This window comes from Primulina tabacum, chromosome 9, assembly GCF_025594145.1.
Source record: "Primulina tabacum isolate GXHZ01 chromosome 9, ASM2559414v2, whole genome shotgun sequence".
NCBI classification, from domain to species: domain Eukaryota; kingdom Viridiplantae; phylum Streptophyta; class Magnoliopsida; order Lamiales; family Gesneriaceae; genus Primulina; species Primulina tabacum.
Window position 1 is genome coordinate 41,122,334 of NC_134558.1, and position 27,208 is coordinate 41,149,541.

Below are 27,208 nucleotides of genomic sequence, written 5' to 3' on the forward strand. Positions count from 1 at the left end.
CCGTTATGAGACCGGTCAGCCCTATTAATATTCACAATAAAAAGTAATAATTTTTCATGGGTAACCTAAATAAGAGATATGTCTCACAAAATACGATTCATGACCGTCTCACACAAATTTTTACCCTTAAATGTTTTAATAACAACAAGTACCGATCAAGGATCTAAATTTGGGAAAATTACCTTTTAGTTATTTTTCATTTTTGGTAATGGTATGGGTAAAATTTTAGTTTTCCTCTACTAAGTTGCATATATTTCTTTTGCAATTTTTTTAATTTTTCATCGAAGTACTGGCATGACTATCAGACACATCAACAATATTAATCGCCGCTGCAACATATCCAAGTAACACGTTATCATGTTTTAGGTGTAACATCAACACTACGATGAAGAGAGATTAAAATAGAAAAAAATTGAAAATTAATTGATTAAGACCGTAAATTGACCGACAAGATGAATATAATTTCTCCATCTAAATTTTTTTTAATATGATATTTGAGACCATGAAAAGGAGGGAAATATAAATTTTTAGGCATTAAAATATAAGGTTCACACTCATAAAATAAACTGGAATATATAGTATCTTCAGCTAAATTATTGAGCTTAGCCTGGATTAATTAACTATATGGATGTATGGTGCACATATGGCTATCACATTTAGAAGCCTACCTGTTTTCCAATAGCTTCCTATTAACTGCGATTTGGTTTGGGCATTGAAAAAGTACACGGGGCTTCTTATACAAATCAATATATAAAGCACAAAAAAACCTTGTAAAATATACTGTTTATAAATATAAAATCGTTTATGTTTGGACTCAAATATATAAAATCACAATTTCACTCTTTTTTTCATTTATCTCAAATATATAATTCAAATTTTAAATTTAATTATATTTTTCCTCGGTTTTAAACTACTAATTTGTTTATTTAATTAATAAAACATTCATTAAATAAAGAGTAAAATAGAGAATTTATTTGTAAAAGTTATTTTCCCAATAATTTTCTTAATTTGTATGGAAACACACACAAACCTAAATATATGGAATGGATATCGTATATCCTTATTATTAACTAAGTTTTGAAAAATGTGTAACCATTTTTGTAATGAATTAAATAGGAAGTTTGTATGAAAATTTAATTTTCTAGTGATTTTCTTAATCTGTATTATAAAACAAACAGATCTATATATTTCAGCCGTAAAATATATATTACCCTTTGTAATTTATAGTTATTCGTGTGAACTCAAGATGAAGCATTGTATTTCTAAAATAAAATCGAAATGATCATCTCCGAAAAATGGAATTTTGGAATTGAGGATTTACATTTTAATTTGGCTCAGATTTAAAAGAGAAGAAACTGAAACTGTGAATTTATTTTTAGCTTTATGATTTTAGATATATAGGGGGTATAAACGAAACGAGTCAGCTTGAAAATATCCAATATATTCAATGCGGGTTTATCAAAAGATGTTATCGGTCTTGTACCCGCTTTCATACCAGTTGATCAGGTTTAGACCTTCCTCGCAACCTATTTGGCAGGGTTACTTTAGACCCGTCACAAACGTTCCGGATTTAATACGGGTCCGAGTTTAAACCCATACCATTGTCATCTCTAAATTTGGAGTTTGAAAATTGCACGTACCTAATTAAACATAAATTTATATATTAATTAGTTGAATTAAATGGGTTATTTTGTGTTTGCACAAGAGAATTCAAAAGCTTGGATTGCCAAAGGGCTGGACAATTAATCAAATTAAAGTTTCAGCTTAACCAACTTCAACTTTTACTCAAAAAAGAAAAAGAAGAAAAAATTGGTTATGTGGATACATGTTCTTGATTGTATTATTTGCAGGGTGGATGCCAATAACCATCATGTCTCAATTTTTAATTTTGTTCTTTAAGGTCCAAAACAAACACCTTATATAAAATATATCGAGAAGATCACACTCTTTCGATATAGCACAGGGTAAAAACTTGTGTGAGACGGTCTCATGTGTCGTATTTTGTGAGATGAATATCTTATTTGAGTCCATCCATGAAAAAATATTAATTTTTATGTTAAGAATATTACTTTTTATTGTGAATATCGATAAGATTGATACATCTCACATGTAAAAATTTATAATACTCTCTCACAAGAAACCTATCGTAACATAGACCAAACCACCACCAACTTTGTCTCGATCTTTTTTGTTCAATGCATCGGAAGCCGATCTTAACTTTATTTTTACCAGTCTGTGTTAGGCCCAATATTGTCGTTTCACGGGATAAAGCCCACTTCATATTTTTATATGTTTTATTAGAGTTTTTTTTTTTTTTAATAGCAAATGTTAAGTTTCGTGTTATCATGCTTTAGTGTCAACGTCATAAAAAAAAGGAAAAGAAAAAGAATAAGAGTTCGTGCAAAGCATAAGCAATCCGTGCACGCAAAATATTTTTAATTATTAAACTGATTTTTAAATAGAGTAAGTTGTAAAATATTAAAGGCAATTAAATAGAAATAACAATTGTGGAAATTACAATGTAGTCTACTATAAATGTTTTCATCTTTTTTAATTTTCAGGGTTTGTTTTCGGAAGCTCACTTAAATATAATACCCTTTATAAAAAATTTAGTAAATCCAATCTCATTACAATTCCCGCGGGTTTTATTATTATTCTCCAAACAGTTCACTTTTTATTTATATTTTTTTAGAAAAAAGAAGAAGATATTTTTATTGTAAAATTTTTAGTCTCCATATAATATAAATTTAGTGGCATTTATAGACATAGAGGGGGGAAATTATAAAGTTGATTAATAAAAACAAATTCAGTTTTCTCATTATCAATCAAATAATAATTAAATTGTGTGGATTTTATTCATAATAGAAATTCCAAAAGGACAATTTTATTTTATAAAATAAATGACAAAAATTTGTCTGAGACGGTTTCACGTGTCGTATTTTGTGAGACATATATCTTAATTGGTTCATCCATGAAAAATTATTATTTTTTATACTAAGAGTATTACTTTTTATTGCGAATATCGGTAGGATTGATTCTTTTCACAGATAAAGATTTGTGAGATCGTCTCACAAGAGACCTACTCAAAATAAAATAAAAGAGATGGCTCTTGAGTAATTTTATTTGAAAGCCAGGGCAAAACTGAAATATCTGTTGCAATATAAAACGCAAATTTGACGCTGCGGCACACACGCCCTTCCCTTCCTCTTTAATACCTGTCGCCACCCTCAATCCGCCGTACTCCACCGACCGACTATTTTCAGTTCACTATTGTCTGAATCTAATCTGTTCCCCTTGATTGTGAAATTCACCTTTCCGATATATTTTTTGGGTGATTTTTACCGATCCATGCATTTTTTCCTTGGCGTGATCGAACCGACTTTTTTGCCCTCTCAGGGATCTCGCTGACGTGGAACTCTTATCTTCTTTTTTTGTTGATGAATATAAGAACGGACGGTCGAGATGAGCTCGCACGCGCGAGGGATACTGACGCCTGGCGCGTCCCGAAAGCGGAAGGAGAGGGAACCATCTGAGTCACAGAAACCGTTAGTCAGACACACGGCCGTTAGTGGGTCAACTACTGCGACGACGCCGTGTAGGGCAGCCGCGCCGCTTTCATGTAACCGGCTTCTAGCCGGCTTCATGGCTTACGAATTTTAAAGCAAGGGAACGGTGTTGGGACAGAAGTTCGATCCGGCTCGATTGGAGGCTATGCCAGTCGACGCAAACAATAAGAAAGTGGAGAGCCGCAGCAAGCCGAGTGGGAAATTGGAGCCGACTACCTACGCAGAGGTGGCGAACCTGTTGAAGAGCGACGGAGCCCACCTTCCGGGTGTGGTGAACCCCACGCAGTTAGAACGTTGGATTCAGATGTAGGATTTTTGTATTGACGAGACGAAATGCGATTGGCTAGGACGAGATATTACTCTTTTTTCATTTTTATAATATAAATAATTTGAATCGTGGGGCTCAATTATTGTTCAATAATTCATCACAGAAAACTGCAAGTAATTTGTCGCCGTATTTTGTGTTATTTTTATTTAAGTTTGAGTCGGGGGAGTGAAGATATATTGATTGGGTTGCTAAATGTTTAGCTAAGAGTTAAAGTATCAAAGAAAGAAGAATAGGGAAACGGTAGTACTAAAGCATGCATGGGCTTTGCATGCGTATGAGCGAGTAAAATGCAAGCTAGGTGACGGTTCTACCAATCGTTGGTGGGAAATCCATCATTTTACAACGCTTTTATGTTCTTGCTTACCTTAATAGACTTGCTTTATTAAGTTTTTTTTTTTTAATAAAAAAAGTTGCTTAGTTTTTAAAATTATATTTATGTTATCTATCTATTTATATACAAAGGACAATTTTATACTATTTGAGAGTTTGGTAATAATCAAATTCAAGTTCAAACTAAACTTTAAACCAAAACTCCCTTGAACGTACTTGTCATCAAGCCAAACTAATTAGAATGCTTTCAATAAAATTCTATAAAAAAAAGGATCCACAAAATTATATGAAAAAGACCAGAATTCGACTTGGATTCAATTTGTTTAAACATGGTTAAACCTGAGTGTGTCCACTTCGTAATTTTACTAGTGGCTATTTGATCTGTTGTGTTGTATGTGTTTCAAACTAAGAGCAAGAATCTTCACAAAGCATCGTTTGCACGGTATGTTTCAAATCCCAAAAACATGAAATCATATAATACAGTAGCCACAATCATAGTTTGCTTCTGAAACACCCCCCAAAACAAAACCTCACACAAAAATGTCATGACATCGACATGTAAACACCAAAATGCGACAGGACAGACAATAAGTTATTTGGACAATCCATATATATCTTCATGTTTGATACATTTTAATGTATTCACATAATTATCTATGATAAATACCTCCATTTGGCGGGACGATCTCTCGATACCAGAAGAACTCTTGAAGCCAAGTAATCAAACGAAGGAGAATACATGTCATCTGGTCCAATAATTTCTTTTGCATTCTGTATGTTACTATGATTCATTGAGAGGTACTGAGAACCATCGTCCTTTAAGGATTCGAAAATAAATAAACCGAGCCCACACACTCCCATAACGGAACTTGAATTCCCCCACACTTGTGTTAATGCTGAGAAATGGGAGTGAGCATTTGATTCTGGCAATGTGTAGGTGCTAAAAAGATTTGGCTTCCGTAATGAAAAGCGTTGGATTTGGGAGATGGATTGACTTTTAGCCATTGATCTTAAATTAGTGCATCCAATGTATACCGAATCGCCACAAGCAAAAGATGACTGAACGTCCACACCAACTTTTGGAATCTTGAGACCTATACCAGATGGGTGGCGAAAATCAAGAACATTAATGGAATCAGGAGTGCAGAATACCCCATCATTTCCCTCTGCTTCTGATGAACTAATTCTGCAAAAAGTATACACACAGGTACGAGAAAGATGTTATAGAATTGAATTAAAGAATTTTTAAGGGAATTCTGTGAGAAATGAGAGTGTTACCTCTGCCTAACTCCTCCGCCTAATTCTGCATCAGTGTTGTTCACATGGAGAGCAGAAATTTTTCGACCAGATGATGAAACTGAGAGTAATGCCTGTGGACTAAGAGAGCTCACATCAAATAGAGAAACAGAGTCTGCCTCTGCTATTACCACTTTTTCTCGATTTTTCCATTGTAAAGGGCTTGCATAATCCATGGCCAACACAGGCTTCTGCAACTCCCATTTCATTACTTGATCTCCATCACGTATGTCGTAAATTTGCACCATCCTTTGACCACTAGCTGTTGATATGATAAGAGGTCCACAAGGTTTATACCACCATTGTCGATTTTCAGTAGCAGTATACATTGACAAATTGTTTCTTCTATACAAAGTGTTGTTTGACAAGGGAGAGAGGGCTGCTCTTGTATTAGTGGAGTCTTCATCAAAGTGAAATGCTCGTACAACTTTTGAGTAAAAATCCCATGAGCAGAAACCCGAACCCACAGAATTTCCAGCAGATGCTGCCACAACGTATCTCCCAGAGCACCCATCTGCGCTTGGGGCACGGATTAGCCAACAATCTTGCCACATATTTGGTGAGATTCCAGCGGGAGGTTTGTACTCTGCCTTCCCCTGAGATGGCCGCAGTTATAGCAGAGTTGATCAATACTTCTTTTCATTAAAAGATCCCTTCGCTAGTGCATTAATGAACAAACAGATACAAAATAATATAAATGGTTCACAGTTTTTCTTTTTACAGATAGACATGAGCAACAACAATGCACAACATTGGAGTATGTGAGATTATTCAAGTAAGATCCATACCTCACAGTTTGTTATATCATAGAATGAACAAGAACCATCATCATGAGCGAGAAGAACAGACTCTCCTTCTGACACAAACCATCCTCCAGTTGAGGTTTTGTAACCAATTTCATTCAACTTAAATGTACATCTGTCTTCTATCTCCTCCTTAAATGTCATGGCTGGAGCTCTCCCTTGGTCATCAAAATCATCTAGCTTTTCATCAGCCATCAGCATAGCATCTATGGTAACTTTATCATTACAAATATTAATGGAAGAAGTTGCCACTACAGAAATTGCGGAATCCTCAATTTCTTGCACTTCACTTGACTCTGTACTAGCCAACATTTCCTTCTTACTCAAAGAAGCCAAGAATTCCAAAGCAATGGCATTGCCATCTAAAGAGCTTGTTTTCTCCTCCAAATTTAGTACACCCTTGGATTCCCCGACATTTGTTATATGGGCCTCAGAACCTTCAGATGTTATCCTTGAAAACGTTCTAGTCTCTTATCAACTTATGATGAGGGAATAATCGAGCTTCCAATTCTTCAACATTCAACCCCTTCACCGAGTTTTTCACATCCACCAATTCCTTCTTTTCTTTCATACACTCAATTTCAAATTTTTTGGCTGACACTGTCTTGGCATCTCCATCATTACGGACAGCTTGACCCATAGCCCTCTCAATCCCTGAAATCTTTTCTTGAATATCAGATAACATCATCTTAGTCGACTCTGGATTATTCATGTCCAACATCTCTTTAGTCCGCTTTATATCTGATGCTATTCTCTTCACTTTCCCTTCCAAAAAAGCAAGCTTTTCACGAAGCTTGCTGGGATGCTTACTCACACTATTCTCTCTTGATACCCCAGGAAAATTACTTACTTTATTAGCCGTTTTAGAGTCTCTCAAACCAGACCCGTGTTCAACTTCAACACCAGAAGATTTCAACATTGCTTTTTCTACACTAGACTTTTTAATAAAATTATCAAGTTCTGATCTTTTAACTGAAATTGAGCTCAAACTTCCTATTTTTCCCTCATCACCACCATTATTCAGAACCATAACCTTAAATTTCCCATTTTCTCGAGAATTCTGTTCCAACCCTTCATGAATTTCTCCATTTTTATCAAGATGTTTCGAAACACTTTTCTCAAGATCAGATTTTTCACTCAAACCCCTAGAATTGGAACGATTCCCTTTCACCTGATGTGGGCCCAGGGAAACCCTACTAGAGTTTTTTCTCAAATCAGATAAAGCTCTAGTAAACTCAGAGGGACTACAGCTCCTACCTCGGGGGACCGATGAAGTCGACCGCCTCAAACGCGGCTCAGCGCGTGAGTCCTCCACCGGCGGAGCTAGAGAGGATTTATCAATCCGAGCCATAGGCCTGATGTTGGGTTTCTGAGTTGCTGCCCGGATACGGGATGTAGGCCTGGAGCTCTCCTTCCCTGTGGAAACAGAAATCCCAGAACCTGGAGTGATTTTTCCCCCACCAGTACCGCGTTCTTTCATCCTGCGAACTGATGATGACGCAGACATTGTGTATGGGGAAATTTGAAATGGATGCTGTACTGTGAGTGAATTTACTCCGGTGTGGAGGTGGGAAGGATATAGCGAGGAATTGGGGAATTTGCTTGCTTGGTCTTTGATCTTTTGTGTGGGCGGGAGATAATTTCTTTCTGATTTTTTTTAAATTTTTGATGCTCCCGAAACGCGATTTTTGTTTTTCCGTGGTTAAAGTCGTGTACATATAAATGAATCTTACTTGGTAAAACGATTATAAATTATTTGATCCTTTAAAAAAGATTCGATTATTTGATCCTTTAAAAAAATCGATTATAATTTTGGGTATATTTACATGTGAATCTTTTACTATCTATTACTTTAGGCTTTCTTTTGTTGTCGTAATAAATCTTATTAGTACTATTAATATTTTTAATATATTTTTGGGTTTAATCGATTATTTGGATTGATAATTTATCGCAATTAATAATCATATTTTCATTATAACGATTGAATTGGCAAATGTTTCATCATCTAATGAGAATAAGATTATTATATATATTCATATAATTCAAGATCAAATGATAAAACCATAATTGACCACGTAACTCAAAATTTAATTAATCAAACCACACAAATTATCATTTATTAATTATGATTTAACGTTCTATTCAAATACTTTAATAATCACAATATTATTTATCGATATAATCTCATTAATCAAAATAAACTATCTTATAATTATATTTATATCAACCATCTAGCAATCATCTTGGTCTCATGTAGGGATGTAAATGGACCGAACTGTTCGCGAGCTTTTCGGATCTCGGCTCGTTAAAAAGCTCGTTCGGGCTCGTTCGTTAAGCTTATCGAGCCGAGCCGAGCCGAGCCGAGCCCGAGCCTTATTTTGGGCTCGACAATTTTGTTGAGCCGAGCTTGAGATTAATGATGTTCGGCTCGTTAGCTCGTGAACATGTTCGATAATAGGTTCGTGAGTTCAAAATTGAGCTCGGCTCGTTTAGCTGGCTCGTGAGCTCGAGCTCGGCTCGTTTAAGTGGTTCACGAGCTCGGCTCATTTAGGTAGATCGTGAGCTCGAATTTGAGATAATTAATGAGTTATAATATTAAAATAATCATGTATGATAAATAATAATAAATTAAAATTAAAAATTATATTAAAAATGTGAATGTTATGGCAATAATGGCATATTCCCGTAACCTCATCCTCATCTATTCCAAATCCCAAACCCTATTCGGCTATTCCCGTAACCTCATCTATTCCCCCCGAATCCGCGCCTCCCGACCTCCGCCCGCCGTCGCCGAGGGTCTCTGGTCGTAGCCCAGGTCCGGTCGACCATTATCGAAGCAGAAATCGGTAGATTTGAGCGTGTATAGGTAGCGAGACCCCTTTCCCGTCCACCTCTAAACCGCGTACGATTTCCGACGATTCTCCGTTCTTCCGCCGGCGCCGAGGGCTAAAAATCCTTGTACCATCTAGGTCGACTTTGATTGAGGCGTGAATCGAGAGTTTGGAGATCGTATAGGTCGCGAACCCTGGTTTCATCTCCAAATACAGTGGGCAAAACAATTAGAGACAAAAGTTCAAAAGTTTCAGCCTCTCAGGTGTGTTTGAATATTGCTGCTACGACAATGAATTTAGTCTACTTAAGAAACTCATTTTGTCATATAGAGTCCAGTTTCTGTTTAAAACTCTGGCTGAATGAGATTTTCTTGTTTCCCTTAACATCTGTTTTTGTAGATACGGTATGTTTCTGTATTCTTGATTACTGCAATGAGGGTAACAGTAACTAGTTTATTTCACCGTATTAAAGAGTGTTTTCTGTACGAGCTGGGTGGATTGGTTGAATGCAATATTATGAGTACTGTAATCTGTTGGTACTAATTAATGTATTTATTGTTGTTCATCAGCTCCAAACATGTCGACTCCAAACACATCATCTGCTCAAGAATCATGCACAACTCCTGTTGTGGGAGGAGTTCAACTAAGTGCAAATGATACCAATGAAACTTCTCAAAGCAAGGCTGTGGTTGAACTTGATAATATTCAAGATGAAGGTGATAATCCATATGCCCCGAAGAAAAGGAAACGCACATCTCCTGTATGGATTGATTTTAAAGAGATTATTCTTTCAGATGAGTTGATAAAGGCTGAATGTATTCATTGCAAACATCGAATGACATATACTAAGTCTGGTCCTACATCACATTTACTTAGGCATAGCAGAAGTTGTATAAGGAAGCGGATGAACGAGAAAGGACAAAAAAATATAAGTATAAGCACAACCATGTCGGAGTCAGAATCTGTTAATGCAGTGCAGAATTTCAGATACGATCAAGCGAAGATCAGGGAGATTGTCTCTCACATGATTATTGTTCATGAATTGCCATTCGTCTTTGCAGAGTATGAATTGTTCAACTTACCGATGAAGAATTCTAGTCCACATTATCAAAAAATCAGTCGTGCCACTGCCAAGAAAGATTGTATTACTTCTTATGAAATAGAGAAGAAAAAATTAATGGCAGAATTAAAGGACATAAATAGGGTCAGTGTTATGGAGGTCTGATCAGAAAATTTCATATATGGTTGTCACTTGTCATTATGTGGACTCCAGTTGGAATTTGCAAAAGCGGAATTTGAATTTTTGTGATGTCCCCCCACCTCATACAGGTATAGTTGTTTGTGATGTGTTGAATAAGTGTTTGGTTGAATGGGAAATTGAAAACAAGGTGCGGACAATCACAGTTGATAATGCTACATACAATGATGTAGCTATTCGGATGTTGAAAGAGAATCTCTCTTATAAAAACAATCTTCCTCTCGGTGGAAAATTGTTTCATGTGAGATGTTGTGCGCATATCTTGAATCTTTTGGTATAAGATGGGCTTTCGGAGATACAAAATATTATTTTCAATGTGCGTGAGAGTGTGAAACACATATCTGCCTCAGAGTTTCGTCTTAATATTTTCAGTGAAATTGCAAAACAGTTGCAATTATCTTCAAAGAAACTAGTAATGGATTGTTGCACTAAGTGGAATGCAACATATTGCATGTTGTCTACTGCTCTAGAGTTCAAGGACGTCTTCCCAAGATATCAACAAAGGGATCCTACTTATAACACTTTGCCAAGTGAGGAGGATTGGGATAAAGTCCGTGTAGTTTGTTCTTTTCTTCAAGAATTTAATGAAGTTACTCACATCATTTCAGGTAATAATATTAAACTTGAATCTTGTTTCTTAATAAAATTGTTTATTGTCTGAATATCTAATATAGTTATCTACATTTTTCAGGTTCAGAATATCCAACTTCAAATTTGTTTCTACCTGAACTTTATAACATAAAGAGGTTGTTGAATAATACAAGTATGGGTGAAGGTAGTTTCATGAAAGATATTGTTAACAAAATGAAGACTAAATTCGACAAGTATTGAGGTCACTGTAACTTGTTAATTTCTATGGCAGCTGTATTAGATCCAAGGAATAAGATGAAGTTGATTGAATGGTGTTTTCCAGAAATCTATTCTGAAGTTGATGCAATTGAAAACATCGTTACAGTTCGTGAGACATTGCGTTTTTTGTATCGTGAATATGTTGATGCTCACAAAAATAATGTTGCTGAAAAGGATGTTTCAGGTGATGCTCAGAAAGAAAGTTCTAGTGTTTCAAGTATTGTTAGTGCAAAAGGAAAGGGTAAAGTGAGGACAGCATTTGCCAACTATATTAAGAATGTTGATAGCGTGGAGCAAGTGAAGTCTGAACTTGAAGTGTACTTTGAGGAAGGGATTGTATTGTGTGAAGAAGATGATGAATTTGATGCATTGTCATGGTGGAAGATGAACAACTTAAAGTTTAGGATTTTGTCAAAGATGGCATGTGATGTACTATCAATTCCAATAACTTTTGTCGCTTCTGAATCGGCTTTCAGCGCTGGTGGTAGAGTTGTTGATTCATATCGTGCCAATTTGGGAGTGGATACGGTTCAGATGTTGCTTTGTGCAGAAGATTGGTTACGTGCCCGGTACCAAGTCAAGAGAAAAGAAAATGTAAGTAAATTGATATTTAATTTAATTGTGTCTTTATTAGATATGTGTTATTTTCTATTAATTTAGGTTGGTTAATTCTAACATTTTGAATTTTTGTGCTTGTATGTAAAAGGAAAATTCGGGGCTTAAGGAGATTCATTTGAATTAAGGTCATTACCATCGAATGTTTATCATTGAATTGGTGAAATTTGTTTGTTTGTTTTAATTTAAATATCTTTTATGTTTTATCTTGTTGAATTCCTATTAGGTTGTTGAAGTTGGGTTCACGAGGGAGCGAGGCAAGAACATCAAGCTCATTCATACTCTGGTAATTCTTTTATGTTTTATCATGTTGAATTCCTATTAGGTTGTTGGGTTTAATTAAGTTGTTTTTTTCTTATTTGATCATTAGAAAAAAGAACCGATCCCAAAGAAATTTATTACTGTACCTTTAGCAATGTAAGTAGGAGGAATATTCAAAACGGGACTAATTCTAACACCATTGACATATGATCTGCTGGAACTCTTCTTCAAATAAGGCCTTTCTGCTGTATTGTAATAAGGGTAGTATTGAATTTGGAGTTGGATTCGGAGCAGAAACGAGCTCGCTTAACGAGCTTGTTTAACGAGCCGAACCCGAGCCATGCTCATTAAACAAGATAAACGAGCCATTAACGAGCCGAGCTCGAGCCGAGCCCGAGCTTCATAACTTCCGAACGAGCCGAGCCCGAGCTTCAAACCAAAGGCTCGTAACGAGCCCGAGCCGAGCCCGAGCTGAGAAAATAGTTTAACGAGCCGAGCCGGAGCCTGATACTGCTCGGCTCGGCTCGGCTCGGCTCGGCTCATTTACATTCCTAGTCTCATGAGGTAACAAAAAAATAGATAAAAAAAATAATTTATACCAACACAATATAATGTATGTAAAACTAAACTTTACATTGAATTTAATATACATGCATGTATCGTTTGCCAAAAATCGCTAGTTATAGTATTCTACTAGGGACACATCCTGTAATAAGCAATTTTCACAATACATGCATATGAGCATAAATACATCATATATATACACACACAAATGAATTGTGGATCTTTCAAGTCATACATTAAAAATTGGCCACTTCCTCAACCCACTGAGGTTGTCAAGTAATCCAAAACAAACTGCTACTAGAGGAAAGCCCCCAAGACCTATTATTTCACACCTCACTTCTTACTCGGAGGAAATCCAGAATTCAGTCGTTGGCCTTTCTTTGTTCTTCTGTGAGCAAGCTCCCTCTGCCGGTCCAACCACTGAACAATTTACTGTTCATGAGAATATTGCATGGCTAGCACCTAGATGTAGTTGCATTACTTAAAAAATAAAAATAATAATAATAATAACAAGCTACACATGCCAGCAATCATTTGGGAGCATCCATGTGTTCACAGAAAGCATCGTTTGATTTCAAAAGAGGTTATTACTTCATGCATGTCTCTTCTTGCATTTATGGTCATTCCAACAATGATGTTCGTTGTATGCATTAAATTCTACGGTATTTGCATTAAATACCCATGGTTGCTGACAACTCAGGCCTCGTAATGTTAGCCAATAAAGAACTAGGAAAAAAAATGGATTTATTTTAAGGTTATGCTAGGCACTATGAGTGACTTTGTTCGGTACCGGCCCTCACATGATTAAGATAATTTGTACTAATTAATACCAATGTTTCAGTTCACTTTGTAGGAAGTATTCGATAAAAGATTTGTTAGCAACTTGGTTTAGCAATTTTTGCAAAGTGAGGATGATGGTTCAAAGTGGTTGTCCATGTTATCACTTGGATAGAAATCTTGCTCGACTGGGCCAGTGGACCCTGGATGTGACAACACGGTATCAAAGTCGACCATATGAGAAAGTCTGTAATCTAAGTGCTACGTAGGACAATGTACTAAAAGCATGAGAGTTATCACTTAAATTTTACAAGATATGATGGTCATGGTGGTATACACACGGGAGCCACTTCTTGAAACCTATATGTGTACACATCTAGATTCTTAATATTGGTGAATGGATGTGTTAAGCCGTGATAGCCTATATTGATTTGTTGGAAGGATTTCAGATTTCTCTAGGAAAACGAGTGGTCATTTCTGCAGAGCGAGAACTTATGCAAAATAGTTGTTAATGGAGTCCATCTTAAATAACGTTTGCACACGCTCAAAGATTTGGGCGAGACAGCTCAGCATTGTGAAATGAGAGGCCAAACTATAGAGACACCACAACACAAATTTGTTTTCCAAAAAGGAATTTATTATTTCAATGATACTAAGATAACAAATTTTCGTTTCCCAGTCATCATGGTCTTCATTCAAGTTGAACAAGCACCTCTAGTAGCATTAAAAACATGATCTTAAATGAGCAAGCCACTAAAGTAAACATTAAGGCCACGCATTCATGGGAAGCTACAGTAAACATCAACGCAGCTAATTTTTTAGAGCTTCAAAGTTAAGTCTATCTCCTCTTCATCATCGCTTATGATAATTATCTCCTGAGAGGGCTTTTTCAACTGACTCATATGTGGCCTTTTATAACCAGCAACTCGTCCTCGACGTCCATTTGGTTCCCTCAAATGCAAGGGAGGAACAGTCGCCATGCCACGAGCAAAGCCACTCCTTGGACCACCTTGAGAGTGAGTTAAAGGGCGAGTTGATGATGAAGCAACAGCCTTGTGGCTCATATCTGAATGAAAATTAGGCGGCGGTAAATTCTGACAAGCATCCACAGATGGCCTTAATGGTGGCATGGAATTCAGCACGGGTATCTGGACAACTGTAGAAGGTAAAACGTTTGGCGGCATTGCTGAAGGAATAGGAAGGGAACATGATTTTAAGTAGTAATTCATCTTGGGAATGTCAACATAATAAGCTTGACTCATTTTGTTAAGAGACAAATTCCAGCTACTTTGCAAAGCTGCCATGGTACGACCTTGTAGACTAGGGTTTGAATTCTCGTCATCAAGGTGAGCCTCGAAGTGATACACGAGGCCCAGATTATCAAAGAAAACCTTGTCACACACACGACATGCAATTGGCATTGAGTTAGTAGCAACAGGCTTTTTCAGATTTCCAGATTGTTCCATGTTTTGGTTATGAGAACTTGACTCATTCGTAGACATGGAAGATTGCAAAGAAACACAGAAGACTATCGATGAAGATTTAAGAATACAAATTGGAAGACAATGCATTAGTCCTTCACGAGAACATCAAATTTATAAGGAAGAAAAGCGAGGTGGTTGGCATGCTTATCTGTGTTAAAGCACCTTAAGCGTTGGAATTTCCTGTATTTATCGTAAAATTCAGCATTCAACCGTAGCTTTGAATGGTTTTGGTAGAACTATTGTATTTATCTAACCTAAAAGCACGTCTTTTTGAATTTCAAAAATATGATTCTCGTTCTCAGAAATATGATAAAAGTAAAAATTCCAAAACTGTTCCAAGACCACGCGTGTTGAACGTTCCAATCAGAACGAAAAAAAACTATTATATTTTCTTGCATTTTTATTATGCCTACACACTCATAATATTTTTATGAATGATTTAAAGTTTTCCAAATAAAAGACAGTTTCAATTAATTCGTATTACAAGTAATAATTAATGCATGTGGCTCTATTTTATGATTCAATATTGGTAAAGCATTTCGACGAAGGAGCGCTCTAAAGATATTGCAATACAGACAATATCGGAGTTCGATTAAAAAGACACAAAACAAATATTTATTCACCATGGGCTCTAGACCAACTTAGAAATCCCAAGTTGTTTTAAAACTCAGAATCAATATCAATCAATGTACAATTAAAGCTTAGAAATGTTTATCATGCATATTAACTGAACTCGTTAAAGTTTGGACTTAAATTTAACCTCACCGCAAAGTTGTTGAATATATAGCTGTTTAGTGATTACCATAACCCTAATAATTGCTAAGTCTTTTTTTTAAAAATAAAATATATCTAGACATTATACGCAATAAATTTAGGAAGCTAAAGCTATGCATAACCCAACATCCAAAATTTTGAAAATCAAATAAAAGGTTGCTGAAAAGGTCGGTAAAAAAGATGTGACATGATTGCTAATTAATATTTGCAAAAAAATTCCTTTTCGCTTTGTTATTATTGTTGCATAAAACCTTACGGAGTTTTAAACAATTTAAAGGCCTAAAATAAAATTCAGACCTTAGTCTATTGAGTAAATCCAAAAGTCAACAAAAATACTAAAAACGATTATGTAAACAAAAATTAGCAAAATACTGATGCTAACAATTAATGCTATACTCTATATTATCAGTGTTGTGAGAATACAATAAATATAAAATCAGTGATTTATTAAAAACAATTATTTTTATACTTCACACACAATTTCCCTAACTTGTCCAGTCAAGGGAGGCCTCGGTGGAAACTTAGGCAAAGGGAAGAAGAGAGATATATTTATACACTCAAAAAATGTATCTCTTAATATATTATTATGAACGTGGCTATCATAGTACCCATATTTGGGTAAGTTGGTATGGTCTTCATCATATTGTAATTTGGGCCCGTATCAAATTGCAACATGGTCCGTCATCAATTTTTACCATTATGATATTACTCTTTATTATAAATCAAATTAATTACAAAAAAAAATATTAAACTCCAAAGAAAATTTTCAATAAAAAAAAGACTGTACACGTACGCAAAATATGTGCCTAGATATTAGTAATCTAAATAAAGTTAAGATTATCACCATGCTTCCTAACAAAACAGGAATGCTGGATCTGGAACCCAACATCCGATAGAGTAGAAATGATGGTGAAGATTGGCAGAAGGCATAATTAGGTGGAGAAGATTTTAAGGATGAAGAACGTAGTGGACAATTCCATCTAGGAGATAATACAAGTACATGTATTTGATGGTCAGGTGAATCAAAAAATTACCGAGTTATCGTGAAGCGGATAGCAGGGTAAGAGATACACAATTCCACAAAATTATGGACTATAATAATATGAGATTTTAATTTGTAAAGTGTAATAAATAAGAAAATGAATGCATAGTATATTGAAGTGAGTAGTAGAGATCATAGCCAGACTTAAGAGGACCTGAAGCGAGTCATTCAGTAAGACACAAAGAAATCCCAAGTTAGAGGAGTGAAAGCTAATAGGTAAATAAACTGATAGTGAGTAAGAAATATGAAATGCTACTTATATTTTCCTATCATTGACTCGAGCAACGACGTGTCAAATCTGTCAATATTTACAAACACGATGTGGCAGAACCTACAATCATTGGGACAGTGTTTGGGATCAAGAAAAGAAGATGAATATAGCCAGTTGATATTGAAAGATTCTATCTTGGTTATTAGAGTTTCTCATTTCTATGATCTCTCGTCAAAAAAGATGTTGGGATTTCCTATATTAACAGCATACCTGATGAAAACAATGTATACTGTCAGATTTAGATGCAATTTTCTCTATCAGAAAACTTTTTTCTGGTCAGGTAGGTATGCTAGAGCGGTAAAAACTGTATCATGATGATGAGATTTAGAAACTGACACGCATTTGCCGCAAGAATATACAGATAGTTCCACTAAGGTTTGTAGCTACCACATATTAAGCTACACCAAATAGAACTAATGCGCTAATCATCACGTTTTACAATTATACTATGAAAAGCTACCAAATCAATGGAAAACTGAAATACCATAAGGCATAAAACAACTAAGTAAAAAACTAGAATCCTACACCTTAAGCAAATAAGTCGGGAACAAATGAAGTAATTTTAAAATATCAATTATTCAATGAAAATTTAAGAAGAAAAATACCCGCATAGAATTTTATCGCTCTCTCCAATTAATTAATTTTCTAAGACGCGAGAATGTCAAAATTGAATGGTACCCAACATACGAAGCTGCACTACAAACATCAGATTCCAAGAAAAGCAAACGTCGTGAACGAGACAGAACTTTTTACCACATAAAAACTGAAATTTTGACTTCTTAGCATCGATTCGAGCCCGTGTGTCCGACGCCAATTTATTTTTCAAGTATTCTGCAGAAAAGGCACGAGTTTTCAGTCTTCATCAAATCTACCACCAGCTTCATTACACATCAGAAGGGGAAACTTTGAGGTATAGAAACTTGCTAACATCAAGCTAACGATAAAAACTTGAAGATGAAAAGGAAAAATGGACTGCGGATTAGAACAACAGGGTGATCCGAAACTGGCTGGTGATTTGCCGGGTTTACAATAAATTATAATATACAAAATATATAAATTTGATCAAAGCTCTCGTAGCTCAGTTGGTTAGAGCACCCGTTTAGTAAGCGGGAGGTCTTGAGTTCGACTCTCAACGAGAGCATTATTGATGTCAAATATTATTCTTTTCTGTGTAGACCAATATTTTGTTTTTCAATAAATCTTTTAGACCAATTTCAGCACAGATATATTTCTGTATTTTATTTAAAATCTAATTTTAGAATTACATATTTACCAATTACTCGAATTTGAAAACTTTTCAATTCACTTATATTTTAATTATAATTCTGTCACACTCATTCATTCACAATATATAAATTTAAACACTCATCTAAAAATATAATATTTTACAAACACTGTCAACTTCTCTAAATTTCTTGTTGAACTTATTGGATTAGTTAGCCCATGACACATAAGTACCTGCTTATTTTCATGGTATTTAAAACTTTTATATAGAACTATGAAAAATAATTAACTAGTTTTGAATTTATCTTTGATAACATACACATTCAAACGAATTGCATGCACATTACCACTTATCGCAAAAATTCTATCGATACAAAATGCAGTTTCGTCACAAAAGTGTATACGGTGGATGTCGAATGGGGATCAACGCAAATATATATAAACTTAAAAAAATGTTAATCACATTCATTAATCCTATACCCAAATAACAATTACATGAGAAATGAATTAGTCTCTACAATTTTATAACGACAAAGAATTACACATCGTCAACTATCAAAAGGGTAATAAAAAGTTTCATATTTACAGAGCTCAATCAAGGTAAATACACCTGGGAAACTAACTTCATCCATGGATACTTCAACATTATGAGCAATCACAGATGAAAAAAGCCAAACAAACCATCCTATTTACCTCAAAATAAATTTATCGCAGTCTTCACTCTTTTTACTACAGTCGTTTGATGCTAGTCACAGAGTAGTGAGGAGTTCCTTTCTAAGGTTCACCTTTTTTCGACATTTCTAATTTGGGAGGAAGTAGATTGAGAAAACTTCCTTGTGCAGGCGGAGAGTAAGAAGAATTTGATTCCTCACCTTAAACATTTAAGAAACATAATAATATAAAACTATGGGTCTTTTTTTATATGTTGTAATAAGTAAACGATGCTATCGAGAGGAAGAGAATCTTACTGAAGAGGGACTTCACGGTAGGTCTCTTCGGTTTTGTGCTCTTCTTCTTCAATTCGGCTGGAAATAATAAGACAAATGTTAACAAGATTCAAATGAACTGAATGCAACGTAGAAGTGAATATGGTTACTTCGCCAGAGGACAGATATGCTACCTATTCCCGGAACTTCATCGTCCTTCACTATTTCAAAGTTCTTATAAGTGTAACCCATAAAGTTAACGTCCTTAGATGAAAGCATCTGCACCATGAAAAGACATAATCAGATTCGATCAGAGAAGATTCAGCAAGCAAATGTCTGCCTCACCAATGGAAATGTAAAGCTAAAGTGTAAAACTCGCTATATACTTTTACTGAAACCAAAATGGTGTAGTTTTGGCCTCTGCGTAACTCACTACTTTTTTTTTTGACAAAAAAAAAACACATCTAAATGACAAAAAAAAACATCTAAATTTGTGGTTAACAAAGGCATCCATATACAAAATCACCCTACATATCCCAGACAACAATGCGTTTGGCTGAATTGAGTCACTGATGTTTTTCCATGAGGACATGGTACGTGGAGAATTGAAGGTTTTAAACCATCAGAAAAGACGGTAAATAGAGATGTTATTGGCAGCATAAACCAACCTTCCTCCAGGGTCCTGATTTTGTGGTCGAAGGAACTTGATTGTCAGACTGCAGGAAAATTGCAAGAACGTGAGAGAAAGAATAAAGAAGTAGAAACATGCAAGACTAGGTGTAACTGAAAAAAGAAGAAAACCTCTTCAAACTTTTCGAAGTTTTGAGTATCCAACTCATCGTTAACCTCGGGAATGAATGCCGCTTTCATGTGATACAACCTATCCCACTCGATGCCTTTGAACCATGGGTGAGCCTGGAAAGATGGTGTAACAGATAAGCTAATGGTTTTCCATAAGTTATAAATCTTCAGATTAAATATGCATGAGCAACACCTTAATTTCATCTGCGCCTCGTGTTCCAAGCCTTTGCTCTACATTACACAAGAGTTTGTAGATAAGATCCTTTGCTTCTGGTGATAACTTTGCCTCTTCTGGAAATTTTAAATGAATTCTCCAGTTTACTATCTGCACATAGAGCAAGGCACAACCATCATAGCAAGGTCGCCCATCAATAAAGCATAAGCACAATGAACGTCCAACATAGCACAAGTTTAAAGAAATTCACAGCAACCATTGAACTTCATTCTATGGATGTCCTCCACAATGAATTGAACTATAAATATTATCGTCGGGTATATTGAGAGAAAGAACGGTTTTATTTAGACAAGATTCGCCTGTTACATTCATGACTTCATGTGGCGTCTAGCATTGACAGGAGAATATCAATTCAATAATTAAGAAAGACAATGGAAAACACAATCTATATCCATAAGAAGCAAAGATGCAAAAGGAAGACAAAATGGAAAGCACACACCAATAAAATAATAGCACGTAAGACTGAATCCTATTATCATTACCTTTCTACATGTAGACATAGGTTCATCTGAGTAGAAAGGTGGAAACCCTACCAGCATCTCATACATGATAGCCCCAAGAGACCACCTAGGCAAGACACATGATCCAGATCGTCCCCATCAGATAATAAATATTTTTTTCCACACAAAATAAAAATAATATTGATAGGAATGCTTACCAATCACATTCCATTCCATATCCTTTCTTCAGCAGAACTTCTGGAGCAATATAGTCAGGCGTACCAACAGTCGAGTAGGCCTGCGCCATGAAAAGAAAGGGAATTCAACGTAATTACATGCTGACCTTCCAGCTACAAACCTTTTTTATTGCCAGCATTAATAATATATGTGCGAAGAAGAGGACGAATTTGAGAGATGGAATCTCACAGTTTATATCCCTCGATAGATGGAATTTACCAATTTTAATCACAACCTATTCCCCGAGGTTTCCATAAATTAGGTGATTAGGTCAAAAGTAGGAAATAAGGGATGGCCTATGGAGTGATATGATTTAGCTATAGGAAGCTTACAAGCATTCTCCTATTCCTCTGCCAGTGCTGCAGTTGCTCTTGTTGAGTGCGCCTCGGTGCTGCAGGACGCCCATCACTTTGAAGAGCCCCACTGTAACTATTTCCTACTGAAAAATCTTTTTCTTGAATATTGCTGCAATCCAACGGTTTGCATAATCCAAAATCTGACAACTTCATGTGTCCATTTCGATCAAGAAGCAAGTTATCAGGCTTGATATCTCTGTAAAATTATAAAGAAATGTAGTATGAGATATAACCAAACAAAACATGATTTGAAGCTAAAACATTCCATCTAATATCACAAAATTACCACAAACCTGTGAATATAATTGTGTTTGTGGATTGATTCAATAGCAAGAACAGTTTCACCGACGTAAAATCTGGCTTCATCTTCAGTTAAAATATCTTTGCGCATTAGCAAAGTCATCATATCTCCACCAGGGAGATATTCCATAATAAGATACAGATACTCTTCGTCTTGGAAAGAACAATAAAGTTTGACGATGCAATTACTATCAACTTCTGCAAGTAAATTTCTTTCAGCTTTGACATGCTCAACCTAAAGAAAGAGAGGAAAGGGTCGAAAACAGTAAGAACCACATCAAACTCGAGATATTTTTTTCATTCATTTAGTTTGATATAATAAATGTTACCTGGCCCCTGCGAAGCATTTCTGATTTCTTGAGTTTTTTCATGGCATAAACATTGCCAGTTGATTTCTCCCGACAGACTCTAACCTGCACTATTGCATTATTTTTAAGTCACCATATGCGAATAAAGTAGAAAATATACGAGAAAAAATGAAATCAACATCATCATCCACAAAACTCCTGTTATTCTACGTATTCCTCCCCAAGGAACTTAAGAAATGCAAACAAAAAATTTTGGACCCCGATAAGAGCGACTAATTACTAAGTATTCGATATGTGATCACGTATCAACAGGAGAATGACTCACTGACGAGTTGAAGCAAATCATGCAGTAAGCTGAACAAACCCAAGAATGAGGAATGTTTTGTCCTGCATTCTAATGCATCCTCTATGTAGGAGGAATTGGGTAAATGTCAGAAAAAATCATTCAGATCCAACCTTTTTCCCAGACCTCTATGCATCAATATTCAGCTTCACATGATCATGAAAAAGGTATGTCCTTTATCTAAAATTAACTTAAAGGAATGAATACTCTTATAGCTCAGACAATAAGGTGGGTTTTGGTGGAGAAGGGAGAGAGAGAGAGGACCTCTCCAAATGCACCCTTTCCTATCATTGTTAGTGGATCAAAATCATCAGCACCCATTTTATGCCTCTGAATGCGCATATATTCTGTTTCCTTTTTCTCCAAGCGCTTCAATATGTTGTTTTGCTCTTCCTCAGAGACCTCTGCATCAGCCAGTTTTCTCTCAAGCATGTTACGTCTACAAGATGTCACGATGAATGACTTGTTCAGCATTCCAAACTTGCAGTGTCATAGAAAATCAAGAACCAAAGTCCATCCAAAAAGAATAAAAAAATTGTTATAAATAGAAGAAAATGAGAAGCAATGTTGTGTAGATGGACTAGAGATGAAAAAACAAAACAAGCCAAAGCAGGATCTAGGAGTCAATCAAGATTTAACTCTCTTTAGCACATACAATAAATATAACCCCAACATAACATTCTAACCTACACTTAAAACACTCATACCACCCTATAATGAATAAAAAGTGTATCCAGCACTGCTAAACAATTCACTTATGCAATCTTCCTTGAAAATTAAGGGGCCTCAATTTTTAACAGTCTCAACAAAAACATGACAGAATGTAGATATACCAAATGCAGAGCTTGCTATTGCCAATGGCACATCTGAGGATTTATCAAGTGAAACTCTCTAAACATTGTGATGAAGAACTACTATTGCACACACAGTGATGGTGAATCAGACTTATGTAATGCTTCGGTAGTAATTAACTGTAAGTGATAACTGTAGCAACAAAAAGTGGTTCAGAATTTCACGCTACAAGATATGGATTATGGATGCACATTGTCTTAAAGCATCAAGCATACAAAATGGATCCATAGCTATACATATGAGACACATTAAATGCATCAAACAACAGTTCATCATAACAAAAAATTGAAAAAAAAGCTCTTACCTCTCCCTCCTTTCTTGCAAGCTCTTCATCTGTTCCTTGTAATGCTTTTCTATATACTGTTTGGCAGCTTCCACCTTCTGCTTAGTTGCATTCGAAGGTGTTTCTTCATTCAACGGAGTTTTCGAGCCTTCTTTCCCATTGGGTGTAGGTTCTTTTTTCTTGTTAGCAGTCCTAGGCTTCTCTTTTGATCGTAACTTTCCAAACCAACGCTTAGCAGTTTCCATCCACCTTACCACTTTTTCTTATAAAATTGAGACTCCGGTTCTGATACTACTAAGTTGGCTTGTTAAATAATCCCATATACTCAGAGCCAAGCATCCAATGCATCAGCTACGGAATCAAATCGGCGGAGTAATGAGAAAAGATACCATTAATTCGTGCTGCATAGAGAAATAAACCAGAAATAATCAATCAAGAAAGGTGAGCAATCTTCTTTAGTAGTCAACAAATCCCTTTTCGGCAGGTAAAAAGAAGAACCTAGTCAAAGTTTCCATAATTTAATTTTGTCTAGTTTTATTTCTATTTTTCAAGTAAACCATTTCTTTTAATTCATATCTTCATTTAGCCAATCAAACTCTTCAACGTAAACGCCCAGAAAATATCCTCCAGCACAGGCAATAATAAATTAAACACCAAGACAGGATTTTTCTGGATCAGAAACACGAGTAAGTCAAAAAGAGTAACAAACGCCAAAATAAAACTCGTCGCAAAAAGAGGATTTGAAGAAAAATTGGAAAAAAATATCCTAGAAATAAACTGAGAAATCTACTGGATGTCGAGAAACAAAAAGCAATAAAATGACCAAATTCTACAACTCAATTCCTATGAATAACACCAAAAGGAAAAAGGATCTTTAAAAAAACCTTAATAGAGCAGAGGATATACAAGAATCACGTACAGCAATTTCAGCAAAATTCAATCACTAGCACCACAAGGAAACACCAAAAAAGAAACAGAAGATTATCCCCTAAAAATCCCAATTTCAAGCCACGAGAACTTTCCCTAAAAGTAAAAACTCAACTGTCAGCATAAACATCAACCGAGAAGTAACCTTCGCATCAAATCCAGTAAGTAAAATTTACCTCCATTTGTTTATATCTATATTTATACACGACAAATAGAGCAGTAAAACGAGAGGATACCAATGCGACAGCGAATCACTCGAAACCCTAAATTTATCTAGAGAGAGTAGAAGAAGGAAAGGTGAGAAAGACGAAGATTGCGATGAAACTTTATGCTTTGGTGGCAAAATTCGCTGTTAAAGGGAGAGAGAGAACGGGGAAGTTTAGCACTAATTGATGGAGCTGTCCTGTAATAATAATAACTCGAATTAATTAAATGTTGCCTTTTTTAAAAAATAAAATAAATGTTTCGCCGTTGAATTTCTCTCTCGGACGCGTTTTGACGAATCAAATGTCACATTCCATGCAACCAATCAATCCTTCTTTGGTCATCGCAAATTGTCATTTTACGTGCAATCCAATTGTTTTTACAGATTCTTATTAATCACGTTAATTTTTTCTTTTTTAAAAAAACTTATAAATATAATTTTACTGGTAAAAATATCAATAATTACCTTGAGATGATTGATTGAAAGATGATCGATAAATTTGCTATTTTTCAAATTAAAATTATCGTAAAATCGAGTCAAATATGAGATGATATAAAAACAGATAATTAAGCCATAATTTGATATACTTGATAACTAAATGATTAATAAGTTATCATTTTTCAGCCCATCTTTGTTTCATTTTTTAACGGCCCGTAAAAATTGGATGGACCAGTGATAATGCTGGTCCACTATGGAGAAGATATCACTCCAATGTAGGGGATATCTGCATGATAAATAATAAATTCTGTGAAACGACATTATTGTCCTCATTTCTCAAACATTGGGATTTAAATTAGTTTATATATTCCTTCGATAAAAAATTGCTATAGATATTGTGTCAGGACATATATAATTTATTAAAATTTAAAAATATCATTAAAGTTTAAAATTAAATAGTATATATATATATATATATATATATATATATCGTAATTTAAGAATTGAGATATGCAAGTGCATGATCTCGATAACAATGAAAAATAAAATTTTTATGGTAAGGTTAGTTTTGTCATTACAATTCAATATATAAATTTAATAACTCTTGTTAAAATCATACCAAACATTCAATAATAATCAATATATTATCTTACCATCATATTTATCTTTGATTTATCCTTATATTATATAGCTCATACTTATCATATCATATGTATCAAACTATGCCTAAGTAAATATATTTTTTTTAAAATTCAAAATACCTACTTTGGTAAAAGAGAAAATAATATGTATGCACACATTTGAGGTTTAAGCCATGGTCAAGAATGCGACGTATCATCAAACCATTTACTTTTAAACGCACAACCTTAGACCTACTCGATTATTTTCCATGCGAAACACTTGGAAACAATTAAATATAATTATTATGTTAATAATTCGATGATAATACACAAACAAATTAAAATAAAAACCTAATTAGAATTTAATGAATACCTTTTAAGTTTTTTAAAAAAGTTAATCGATGAATTGTAATTGTTTTATTTTAACTGACGGATAAAAGGTTAATCGTCCATTTATGAACTAATACGTTGGCTTAAAATCATGAAAAAAAAAAAAAGCATACAATTTCGTCACTTCATTAATTGATATACACACGAAATGTCTATACAAAACAACAAACAGCGCACCTAATTTCCCATACAAAAATGGCTTCACATGCACAAATAGCTCTTGTAAGTTCGGTGCCAAATTACCCCCACCACGAAGACAACTCAAGATATCGGTTGAGTGAAGGGCCCGGGCAGATTGTGGGCAAGCAGAAGCAAAATATCCCCAATTAAACTAATTATGTTTTGCCCGAGTAAACTTTTTTCAATTGGAGTATCGATAATACATACATTTACCCACTAGCATATGGATCTCAACTACATTTGCATGTGCTCGTAACTTTGAATCCCTTTTTATGCGACATGATGGGCAAATTGGACGGACGAGTTTATAAATAACTTAATTCGTAAACTTAATTTAATTAGTTCTTTCTTTTAAAAAGATAAACATATATACTTTAGAAAATATGCAACTTGTCTCGGAAACAATTTCGTATGCGGTTTTCTTGAATCAAATAATTTAATTAATCACGAGTATCTATGATTACAAACACGACTTACAAGAATCAACAATCTTCTAAAAGTTGTTGCCGAGTACAGAATTTTGAACTTCTTTTATATAATTAATGTTCTGATATTTTGATAACAAACATTAATTAGGATGGACAGCATAGAAAATTATATCTCATTATGTTTGGTTATATTTTAAATTAAAGTTGTACTTAGTGCTTCGCATACCGAGTTGATTGGATCACGTGTATAATACGAACATAAACCAATCTATATCTGATGATATATATATATATCCAATGAGATGTCTAAGTTCTAAAATGAGAAGCGATATAATTCAAAACTCAATTATAAAAAACTATTTTTCCAAAATCATTTAAAAAATCAAAGCACGGAACGTTTTCTTCGTGCAAATCAGAAAGAAAATGACGAGTCTGGAAGACATTATTTGCTACCCCAAAGATGATGGCGAGATTCCGGGTTGGTTGGGGCTCTTCGATGAATGATTAATCCAGAAAAGAAGATAAAAGATCAGAAGGTGTGAATTGGTTCTTTTTAAATCAAATGGCTAGTTCTCCCGAAGCCAAATGAAATATTTCATTGCTTTTTTCCACTAGTTTAAAAAGAAGTAGGGGGATTCATGTGTACCAAACTCCTTTACGAATTAT

General features: G+C 34.9%; 4 protein-coding genes and 1 non-coding gene across 11 annotated transcripts; 3 read left to right on the plus strand and 2 right to left on the minus strand.

The window, feature by feature from the left end:
* Positions 1–4,676: 4,676 nt before the first annotated feature.
* Positions 4,677–7,940, minus strand: LOC142556303 (KIN14B-interacting protein At4g14310-like). The gene is given in 4 exon segments (XM_075667732.1): positions 4,677–5,410; positions 5,503–6,116; positions 6,309–6,788; positions 6,790–7,940. Coding segments are annotated over 4 exon segments (2,667 nt in total). The 5' UTR covers positions 7,831–7,940; the 3' UTR covers positions 4,677–4,878.
* A 2,455-nt stretch (positions 7,941–10,395) lies between these two features.
* On the plus strand, positions 10,396–11,243 carry LOC142504523 (zinc finger BED domain-containing protein RICESLEEPER 1-like). The gene is made up of 3 exons (XM_075617371.1): positions 10,396–10,653; positions 10,801–11,020; positions 11,104–11,243. The coding sequence occupies exons 1-3, from the start codon at positions 10,396–10,398 to the stop codon at positions 11,241–11,243; spliced, it is 618 nt and encodes a 205-aa protein (XP_075473486.1).
* On the plus strand, positions 11,032–12,393 carry LOC142556780 (zinc finger BED domain-containing protein RICESLEEPER 2-like). Its single transcript, XM_075668267.1, has 3 exons — positions 11,032–11,855; positions 11,968–12,004; positions 12,103–12,393. The coding sequence occupies exons 1-2, from the start codon at positions 11,268–11,270 to the stop codon at positions 12,001–12,003; spliced, it is 624 nt and encodes a 207-aa protein (XP_075524382.1). The 5' UTR covers positions 11,032–11,267; the 3' UTR covers position 12,004; positions 12,103–12,393.
* Positions 12,394–18,116: 5,723 nt separating this feature from the next.
* On the plus strand, positions 18,117–18,190 carry TRNAT-AGU (transfer RNA threonine (anticodon AGU)). Its single transcript has one exon. It is a non-coding gene; the product is annotated as a tRNA-Thr (tRNA).
* Positions 18,191–18,710: 520 nt separating this feature from the next.
* Positions 18,711–24,678, minus strand: LOC142556304 (uncharacterized). 7 transcript variants are annotated; one of them, XM_075667736.1, is made up of 15 exons: positions 24,518–24,677; positions 24,274–24,377; positions 23,376–23,755; positions 22,484–22,658; positions 21,898–21,981; positions 21,562–21,803; positions 21,245–21,464; positions 20,894–20,973; positions 20,718–20,802; positions 20,194–20,325; positions 20,001–20,114; positions 19,868–19,915; positions 19,394–19,478; positions 19,242–19,298; positions 18,711–19,145 (listed from the first exon to the last, which is right to left on the minus strand). In XM_075667736.1, exons 3-15 carry the CDS (start codon positions 23,597–23,599, stop codon positions 19,048–19,050), a joined length of 1,644 nt encoding a protein of 547 aa, XP_075523851.1. In that variant the 5' UTR covers positions 23,600–23,755; positions 24,274–24,377; positions 24,518–24,677; the 3' UTR covers positions 18,711–19,047. The 7 variants fall into 7 exon arrangements, with proteins under 7 accessions (XP_075523851.1, XP_075523849.1, XP_075523855.1 ...); XM_075667734.1 differs by lacking the exon at positions 24,274–24,377 and having other exon boundaries at positions 24,518–24,678; XM_075667740.1 differs by lacking the exon at positions 24,274–24,377 and having other exon boundaries at positions 23,376–23,705.
* Between the last annotated feature and the right edge of the window lie 2,530 nt (positions 24,679–27,208).